The 11,268-nt window shown below is 37.4% G+C and overlaps 1 protein-coding gene across 1 annotated transcript; it reads left to right on the forward strand.

The window, feature by feature from the left end:
- Positions 1-1,828: 1,828 nt before the first annotated feature.
- Positions 1,829-4,463, forward strand: LOC122800509 (protocadherin gamma-C3-like). The gene has a single exon (XM_044069948.1). It carries the CDS (start codon positions 1,941-1,943, stop codon positions 4,461-4,463), a length of 2,523 nt encoding a protein of 840 aa, XP_043925883.1. The 5' UTR covers positions 1,829-1,940.
- The last annotated feature ends 6,805 nt before the right edge of the window (positions 4,464-11,268 follow it).

Below are 11,268 nucleotides of genomic sequence, written 5' to 3' on the forward strand. Positions count from 1 at the left end.
TTGAGAACCACCAACAACATATTGTATTTACTAGGCTTCCTCGCAATCAATACTTCTGTGAAACACACACATCATTAAATGTACTGTTGCCAAGGTCAGACATTGCTGATGACAACCAAAACAAAGTAGTACTTGCAGGTTTTAATCTCTCAGTCTCTCATCCTTCAGTCCTTCGACTATGTAGGGTCATACCTCGCAACCTGTTAGCGCAATAAATCTGGGCAAAGCCAAATATAATGGGGAGGGGTCCAAAATCAGGGACAGATGTTAATTATTGCAATTATTGGCTTAGAAAGCTGCTGGGAAAAACTGTTCTAGCATTAGCATAATTTTTTTCTGAAAGATATGTATTTTGAAACCAAAATGTCTGTCATTATTTAATTACCCGAATCTTCAAACATTGCAAGAAAACCATAAATTGTATGAGGAACAGTCAGATCAAAAAATGAGGCAAGTCTAGACTTTTTGGGAAATTCTGGACATTTGAGACACAAGAACTAGTAACTCTCTTTGTTCTTGGTAGTCTGAGTTGGACTGTGCTTCGCTTTTTGAGCCATTAGAGCCAATCAAATTTGTCCATATATTTATTTGCAAAACCGGTGGTTCTATAAACTCCCGCACTAATAAACAACACTCTGTAGAGGGATCGGTTCCTAACTCCGCCTATTAGCAGCTTGTGGAATAAATAAGCACTACAGGGCAAATTACTATTTGGCTGCGTTTAAGGCTAGTCTGAATAACTGGATAGGTAGAATCAAATTTACACCAAAGTTATCGGCGAGCACTATGTTCGGTGCTTGTAACCAAGACAAATTAAGTGTGCCTACTTAATGGTGTATATGGCTAGGTATAGATAGCCTAGTCCTCATTCAAGTAAATATTTTTCAGTAAGTTCTAGAAACAACCTGAAACACCTGCAAGGTTCCTTTGTACAGTGACTGTTTGAAACATGGATAAGAATGTCCAATGAGGCATGAATAATTGCTTGTCTTGGTTGTGTTTCGCATGATTGGCTTGAGCACATGCATTGTCTTTCAGATAAATAATCTGAAATGATGCTACTAGAACCACTTATGTGCACAAGTTTCACCTCATTTAAATCTGCTTTGCTTTTAATATCACTGTCGAACTATTAATAGAAAACAAAATTACTTTCGTTTTAAAATATTTTTGCCTCCCGAATCATCTCACTCTGGTGCTCGTCCTCAATCTCCAAGTTTTCGAATCCAATTGTTTCTCTCATCGGATTTGATTTGACATTTTGACTGAAATAACATGTTTCCCATGGTCAGACGCGTACGTGGCTTCGGAAAATCTGCCAATTAGTATGCAAACAGCACTGCCTATTAAGTATTAGCATGTGTTTCATCAACCAATAAGCATAAACCTGGATTCAACAAAGAAGCACAGGTGAATACAATCGATGCTTAACATATTGCACTTACTTATGACTACAATTTATTTTAACACTATATATATATGTAAATATAATCAGTTAGACGGTGTTTCACCATTTAACTACAATGACTACCGTATGTCCTTTACATAACTGCGTTTTTTGGGGTGGGGGCTGCTGTATAGTTTAAATCGAAAAACAATGACAGCATTTGTGGGAAATATATACACCCAAAGTAAATCTTGACTGGAATCTGGATTAAGACGCTATTTTTTTTATTCGGGTAAATTTATATCCCAGTCTCTGCAAACTCAGCTACTGCAGCAAGAATTACACCATTTGGTGTCGCTGTTGTACTGTGTTGTATTATGTTAAGACACCTCACTTATTGGACTAGCCAGAGAAGATGGGAAACCTATTAATGGAGGAATACGTTGTTATACATGCCTGACGCGTTATTTTCGTGTCTGGTTTGCTGCATGATCTACCAGTTTGCTGGCGCAGCACTAATAGGATTTATATTACTTCCTGCCTACAACTGAAGATGATGAGTCTATTGAAGGTTGCTTGGATATTTTATTTTACCTGCACCTTTGTTTTTGGACAGATACGTTACACTGTGCCGGAGGAGAAGGATCCTGGTACCTACATAGGTAATGTCGCAAACGATTTGTCATTAGATATTAAAACTCTGTCTCTTAGACAAATGCAAGTAGTTTCTTCTACTGAAGGGCATTATTTTGATGTAAATCCATTGACCGGCAGGTTGCTCATTAAAAACCGCATAGATCGAGAGCAGCTTTGCAGGGCTAACCCTGTGTGCCTTATACATTTTGAAGTGATGTTAGAAAACCCAACTGAACTTCGTCATGTAGAAGTTAATATTCTAGACATTAATGATAATTCTCCAGAATTTGGAGAAAAGGAAATGACACTTAATATTTCTGAGACTGTAGCCCTGGGGTCCCGTTTCCGCGTTGAACGGGCGTTTGACCCAGATGTTGGTACCAACTCAGTCAGCGTTTATCATCTGAGCCCCAACAAACACTTCGTTTTAAAAAATTCTAACCCTACGGACGGTAGCGAGTTTCCAGAGCTTGTACTTGAAAGAGCACTGGACAGAGAACAAGAGAAGACGCATTTGCTTACAATGACCGTTTACGATGGGGGGTACCAGCAGCATTCTGCTGTGGCTAGCATTATAATCAATATCTTAGACGCCAATGACAATCCTCCTGTATTCAGCCAGAGCCAGTATGTCGTAACCCTGGAAGAAAATGCTCCAAAAGGGAGTTTAGTCATTAAATTAAATGCCACCGATTTAGATGAGGGTACAAACGCTGAAATAATTTACTCTTTCAGTGCCAGTACCACGTCCAAAGCACTGGGGATCTTCACTTTAGACTCTGTAACTGGTGCAATCACTTTGAATGGCTCAGTAGACTTCGAAGAGGTCAGCAGATATGAAATGTATCTAACTGCCATAGACAAAGGACCATATGCAGAGGCTGCCCACTGCACAGTATTAGTAGATATCACTGATGTGAATGACAATACTCCCGAGATTACTGTAAAATCTGCAAAGCATTCAGTTCCTGAGGATGCTTCATTAGGCACAGTAATTGCCTTTATTATTGTGGGAGATAAAGACAGCGGTCCTAATGGGCATGTTAGTTGCATGATTTCGGATGGTCTCCCATTCCAGCTTAAACCTTCACTAAATAATTACTTCAGTTTAATAACTAGTGATCTTTTGGATCGGGAGCTGGTATCACAGTATAACGTATCAATCTGGGCCAGTGATCAAGGATTTCCAGTCCGATCAGCCTATACAAATCTTCAAATACAAGTCAGCGATGTAAATGACAATCCGCCCAGGTTTTCTGAAACATTTCATGAGGTATATATCACTGAAAATAACTTACCAGGGACACTAGCTGGGAAGGTAACCGCGGAGGATGCCGATGCAGGACAGAATGCGCAGATATCTTACTTGTTTATAGGAATCCCAAATAAAAGTCAAACATCATCCACATATTTCTCCGTGGGCGCAGAAGACGGTGCCATATATGTGCTAACTTCTTTGGATTATGAGAAAGAGAGAGAATATCAATTCCAAATTGAAGCCAGAGACGCTGGCGTTCCACAGCTAAGCGGAACAGTTACTGTAAAGGTTTTTGTAGTAGATGCAAATGACAACAACCCAGAAATATTGCATCCCTCCCCAATGAAAGGCTCTGAAGTAGCTAACAGAATACCTAGATCTTCAAGTGCAGGATATTTAGTAGCAAAAGTATCAGCAGTTGATGCTGACATTGGTCATAATGCTTGGCTTTCTTACCAGCTTCTTAAATCCAATGTGCCCGAACTCTTCAGCATATCTAAGTACACGGGAGAAATACGAACTACAAGACAATTTCAAGGTAACGACTCTTCATCTTATACTCTTGTGATCATGGTCAAAGACAACGGACAACCGGCATTGTCAGCAACAGCAGTTCTACATTTGGACATGATGGACAGTAGCCCAGACGTTCTTCCAAACGTCAACAGACACTACAACAGCCAAGAGAACATGTCTGACCTTAATGTATATTTGATAATCTGCTTGCTTTCGATAGTTGTTTTGTTCTTTGTAATCGTCTCTGTGACAATTGCACTGAGGTGCTACAATGCTTCAGATCTAGATCCCCGGCTTAATTTATGCTGCAGACAGGAAGATACAATTGGTAGAGGTCAGCAAGTCAGCAGCTCCCTACAACCACATGGTCATCAGACTTACGTGGAAGTGTACGGAAACAGTTCCCTCTACAAAGTAGGGACATATAGAACTGTACCTCAGGAACTGAAAGACGATTTTATCACTATAGACTTCCCAGGTACAAATAATTCAAATGCTTGCATCCAGCAATTCCAGCAACTGTGTTTAATTTGTGATGACAACGTTCGACCTGTTTCAACTTCTGAGGTAAGAGTGGCAATCTGCTTGCTTATCCGCGTATTTGACCATCTGTGTATAATTATGTGCATTACCCAATTCCACTTTACTTTGGAGCTTACACTTTAGCTTTTATTCCCATTATATTATGATACTGCTTTGTTACCTATATCTATCTACACAACTCACTAAATAAGCCCCTATCCAAAATGTCGGCTGCCTTCAAATACTTTTTTAAAACACACACATTTCGCTCTCAGAGCTGCCACATTGAGATCCGTGCACATTTTATGAAGAAAGGGATAGAATCAATTGACTTCTATTTCTGCTTCTGCTAATTGTGCCAAAGGACGTAAATCAGTTTGGTCCCATATAGTAAAATTAACTCTTACACATAGCTACATTATAAGCAATTCTATTGCATATTGTGAGGTTATGTATCTGCTGTAATAGGTGCAACATAAGATGTGTTGTTGAATACTGTAACTTAACTTGTGTGCATTTGACTAAAATATTAACTGACTAAACAACCTCAGTTATCATGCACTTAAGTCTGTCCTTTTTATCACAGAAAATTCTGTGCACAATGCAGTTTGGATTAGAAAACCTCTACATTTTTGTAATGGTGGCCACCATATTTCTTATAGAAGCATATTATCCTTGCGGAATTCCATCAGTTTTATTGTGAAAAGAACATTTAGGTTCAGGTCTACAACATTTTTTTGCTGTGCTGTGTCCATTGGTTTATGCATAACTATGTTATCTTCGTTCTCTGTGCCTTTTAGTGTTTTTTTAAGCATTGTCCTGTTACATGTGCAGAACTAGTTAATCTGCAATATGCCCATGAGATATGGTTAATGCAAGTTATTATTTTACATATCATTTTCATAGCATCGTGGCAAATATGGCATAGTGTGCATTGTGCTGCTGAGTGTAGCTTAAGAGTTTTATATATATCAGGTACCAGAATGAATAAATGATTTGTCAACATTCACAGGGTTATTCAAGGGAAGAAAGGCCTTTCTGATCTCTTCATGAAGTATATAAGACTAGTAAAATTTAATGAAAAGCAGAAGAGAAGGCCACACACTCTGGTTATTGGTGGGTGGGTGCCAGGTACAGAAGGTCAAATTGCTGACGGGTGGGTAGGAGTAGTCAACAGACAACAGCAGTTGCTACTACTGGTGTATATACCTGAGAACACTAAGCTCCCACAGGCCAGATATATGCATAGGTTGCAGAGACTGCTGACTGGAATTATGAGCTGTTAGTGAACTCTATTCACTAATACTGGGCCTAAGAGTTTAAGGGCTCTAACGACTGACAGCAATGTGAAGGTGCACACAGTCACTGACAGGTAGAGGTGCATGGCAACAGCTCTGATCACTTCAGGGGCAAGAAAGGATGTTGATGTGTCTGCCAAGATTTTCTTTTTAATCAAATTCTGCCTTGAAGCCACTGAAATGAATTTTGCATTTCCAATGTTTAAGTGAGCAGGATTGTGCAGGGTAACCTTCCTAAATATACTGGTGGGGCTGTTTGCTGTTGGAACACAAGAGAGGGACTGTACTATGGAATTATTGGAGTGGGCTGTCACCTTCCTCTAATAGAAGAGTGTTTCTGTATTCTCATACTTCTAACCACAGCATACTCTTAGGGTAATTTTGCATACCCTTGGTTTGGTGGAAGTGGTGGTATGTGGAGCTTTCATTTATAAATAATCCATTTTTCCTTTTGCACATTGCACATATGTGCCAGAGTGCATTTACACGAGGTATAAGAGATTCATGAACTGCATCCACACGTATTGCTTTTGTTTGCATAGACTGTTATAACTTAGCAATTTACAGCCATCCAGAGGAAAAAGTTTAGAATTCAAGCATAAATTCCAGTGATCAAAATAATGCAATTTAACCACTTTACATAATTTAACCCAAGTCTGATCAACATGAACATTCCCTAGTAAACAAGTTGCACCTAATTAATATTTTACATATTAATGCTGTCATAGTGATTTGAAATCTTCATTTAAAAATTATATGTGGCATGCATTATTATTATTATTATTATTATTATTATTATTAATATTAATATTATTTTATTCAATAAAAGGGTGTAGAGCCTCCTACCACACAGACAAGAAATTTGCTAAACCCCCAAAAGTAATATTTTTGATGGAGTTATGATGCAATGAAGGTTTTTGAAAGGAAAGCAGCTAGTCTGAACATCACATCAAAAATAAAGAGTACAGCTTTAGATGAAAGAGATATTTTGGTTGAAAATGTTTCAAGCATAATTTTATCATCTTGCTTCTATTGTGTTTCATACATGTTAGAATACTCATTGCTGATAATTTTTCCAGATAGTATTAGTAACACTTAATGCAAATCAACCCATCTGTTATGACTCATTTCATACTCTTGAATTTCTGCAGTGGTTCTTTGTTTGTGGTGTGAATATGGCTGCAGTGTTTACTCAATACAGTTGAACCTTTTAAGGGCTGACTATCTCAGAAAATGTGTCAGTTATTTTAAACTTCACATAGAAACTGCTAAACATTGGAGAATCTAACAAATGCATGCATGCAAATACACTGAGTTTAGAGCACACCTTCATTTTATCATGTAAATATTCATATTTCTTAACCTTCCATTTGCGTAATCTACAAAGCATGTTTAAGTTTGTCTAAGTTAACAGCTGACACAAACTAATTTGTATCAATAATCATTAATCCTGAAGTCACTCAGCTCTAGTCAGAACATCAAATGAAAGACACCATATGCCTCCTGGATTTACAAGATGGAAGACCATATCACATGACTCCCTCAAAAAATGAAATTTAATGTTTTTCATTGTTCTTCTTTTAATTTTTTTCTCCAGCAGTCGCTCCTTTTAATCACATCATTAATTATTTTAACATTTTTAGCTGTCTGTGTATTTGACCAGTGTACCAGAGCTTGAATTTAATATTAAAATAAGACTTATTCTGCAGCTTGGACTGCAAGTAACATTGTTAAATTGTCACTAATCAAAAGATTTTTAATTTCAGAATTGCCTACTCAACTTTTTATATAAAATAATCTGGTTCAGTTCTACAGCTAGCACACCATTATCATCATAATAAATTATATGATGACAGAAAATATACTACCATGGCCTTCAGGCAGCTGCTTGATACAATATTGCTTATGTCACATTCCTAATGGCTTACAGGTGGTTATTTGATACAATATTGCTTATATCACATTCCTAATGGCCTACAGGTGGTTACTTGATACAATATTGCTTATATCACATTCCTAATGGTCTACAGGTGGTTACTTGATACAATGCTGCTTATGTCACATTCCTAATGGCCTACAGGTAGTTACCTGATACAATGCTGATTATGGCACATTCCTAATGGCCTACAGGTGGTTACTTGATACAATATTGCTTATATCACATTCCTAATGGCCTACAGGTGGTTACTTGATACAATATTGCTTATATCACATTCCTAATGGCCTGCAGGTGGTTACTTGATACAATATTGCTTATATCACATTCCTAATGGCCTACAGGTGGTTACTTGATACAATGCTGCTTATGTCACATTCCTAGGGTATAAGTGCTGGAAGTGGCAGCTGCTTGTGTGTTGCTGCTCATCCCATAAAGGAATAATCTCTCACTTCTTCAAGTGTACTGTGCTTTTAACTTCTCTGCGCTCACAGCCTTTTGGAGAAAGAGCAAAACCACATTTTTAATCTGTTAGTTATGTTAGTGATTGTTGTTGCTCTGAAATGGCATGATACTGTAGTGAAAATAATAAAGGGGTTGTGGAAGGTGAAGCTTCCTCATGGTTATCCCTTGCAAAATGTCTTTTCTGTGCTATTCATTTTTGGATTTTTGGTTGAGATCTGTAAAGCAACAAGTACATGTGTCTAAAGGATTTGTTTACTCACTGTCAGTTACAATGTGAGTAGTTTTAGTTAGTGCATTGTGTTCTGAGGTTTCTAGTCTCAAATATTCAGAGTGGATCCAGCTGATACTACTGTAACATTGTACCCAGGTTTTCTTTTTCAAAATTCTGAAGAAACAATTGTGATACTTTTTGGCTTACTTAGCAATCCCATGTGCAGCTATTCCCAGCATAATAGCTACTTAGTTTATCTACTGTTTATACTTTATACATAGATTCTCAGATTCCGTCACATAGAGCCTTTCTCAAATGGTGTATAAGTCCCAATGCTTCCCCAGGACACAAGAACAGTCATTCAGATTACTATCACCTCTTCAAAGTGACTGCACTCCAAGCTAATGTACTATTTTTTCACTACAGGCCTGTAGCTGGATACATGTATTCTTAAGATATAATTCTTTTGCATCTAGCAGAAATAAATGTTTTTAAGTACACATTTTTTAGAGCTGCTTGGACCTCCATTTTGAGAAACACCCCCCCAAGGCTTCTATGAGGGAAAAAATAAAGAAGGTAGAACTACAAAGAAAACTAATATTTTCTAAGTATCCTGCAGGATGACAGCATTTAACATGTCTTAATTCTGATACACTTGTAACGTTGTGGTATTCCTGTGTGTTCAGGGGTATTCTGGCAAGAATGTGCAATTCATCTTTATAAGGAACAGTTTGCAATATTTATGCACAATCTTGAAACAGCATGATTACACCTTTGTGATATTATGCCATTACACAAAATATGATGATTTAATATGTGTATTAACTATCTGGGATAAAATGTTGCAAATACATATCTGCAAAGAAGACTACTTTTCTATGTGTTTGTCCTAATAACATTCACCTCCTGTGGTACCATATAATTCTACACTCTTCGGGCAACTTTTGGCTTTATTATGGCAAATTGATGATTCATCAATGGCAGGATTTAGCCAAGGTGCAATCTCACTTTGTCCATTAACTGCGGAATATATCTTAACCAGTCTTACAGTCACTATTTGTTTTCTGTTTTTATAAAGAAACTGACATTTCTAATTGCCGTTGTGTCAACGTAAGAGAAATCTTCTTAATTTCTATGTAACTTAATCTTTATTCTTTAGACACTGGCAAAATATGTTGTTATAGAACTGAACAATACTCTTTTGATTTGTGTTGTTGTAACCCTTGTGACAAAATGACAACTGTCAGATTTATTAAGTGAATTAAATAATCTGAATATCTTAGTGCCTACACAAATCTGCCACTGATGTTATTTCATATATGGCATCACTAATGTACTCATTTTGCCAACAGACTGTTTTTATCAGTCTGTATATGTAATGTACAAAGATAAGACAGCTAGTATAAAAATACTCATCTCACAGGGTTGGGAGGGTGGCCTAATGGTTAAGGTGCTTGCCTTATAAGCAGAAGGTGTGGGGTTTGAGTCTCACAAGGGATAATTGGCTAGGCTTAAAATGGCTTGCAAGGGCAGTTAGCTTAGTACTAATCTATGAACCAACTTTAATGCCTATTACACCCAAATTTGAAATCAGAATATTGGAAAGCTGCATCTAATCATTCGAGACTTAGCTGATAAGTGTATTTAAAAAAAATCCCGGCAGCCGTGTTTAGTTTTATGACTTAAATGACAAGTGTAGGTTTATTTCTTGGCATCAGACATACTTCTACCGAAGCCTCAGTTCTCATAGACAGAGTAAATCTTTATGGTATTTTACAGCTTTATCAGTAATTGTAGAATTACCTGCTGCTGATATAACAATCAATTATGTAAGCTGCACAGTTCAAGAAGCATATTTATGTATTTTATTTGATATCTCAAGAAGCTATCCAAAAAGAGTAGAATGCTAAATCAGGATAGAGAAAAAACATGGAAAGAATGACAACAATATAAAACATCACAATATCTTGAAAACTTCAGAATGCTTTCAATTGTTCTAAAAAGCAAATTAATGATGACAAAAAAATATATACTAATAATAACTTTCAGAGTAATAGTAAATACAACCCTAAACAATTCTGGACAGCCATTAAGGAAATCTTGCATCCCAGCTATAAATTCAACTATAACCCCTCTTCCAATAACTCATCACTCAAAACCACAATACAGTTTAGCTCTTACTTCACAGATAATATAACTTATCTAACCAAGGATTCTCTAACAGCTAATCTTAATTCTGTCCAGCAGCCACATATTACCACATCCACTTTCACCTTCAAACCTATGCTCACATCCTGTATAAAACTACTTGTAAACAGAGTCAAACTGTGCTCTACTTCAGCTGATGACCTTAGATAGCACTGCCTACTCTGTATCCTTATAAATATGTCAGTCCAGGAATCCCACATTCACTGTCTGGAAAAGGTCACACATTATCCCTCTACATAAAGGAGGAAATTCAACAGATATTACTGTTAGGTTGGCAGGTTAGGAGGTTGGCATAATTGTTAAGGTGTTTAGCTTACAGGAAAAAGATGCAGGGTTTGATTTTCATATGGGTTAATTGGCTAGGCTTAAAATGGCCCACAAGGGCTGTTAGCCTAGTACTAACCTATAACCTATAGCAATCTTATCCCCTCTCTCCAAAATACTTGAAAATTTATACAAAAATGATTGCTGAACTATTTCCTGCAGGAACAACTCCTATCCCCAATGCAACGTGGCTTCTGTTCCTTCCCATGGTACTAACACTGCACTTCTAACCTATATAGATACTGTCACAAAAGCTCAAGATAACTGCAAACCAGTTTCCTCCTTATTTCTTGTCTAAAGCCTGCAACACAGTTTGTCACAGCAAACTTCTACTTCAGATGTGCTCATTAGGTCTTTTAGCCCACCCTTCTATGATTCAAAAGCTACCCATCCATCAGTATCAGTCAGTAAAATGTCACTCCACCCTCTCCATACCTCTCAGTCACCACCGGTGGTCTACATGGCTCTATCCTCGGTCCCTTTCTCTCACCAACACCATCCACACAT

Source organism: Protopterus annectens, chromosome 4.part0, assembly GCF_019279795.1.
Source record: "Protopterus annectens isolate FY-2018-M chromosome 4.part0, PAN1.0, whole genome shotgun sequence".
In the NCBI taxonomy this organism is placed as follows: domain Eukaryota; kingdom Metazoa; phylum Chordata; order Ceratodontiformes; family Protopteridae; genus Protopterus; species Protopterus annectens.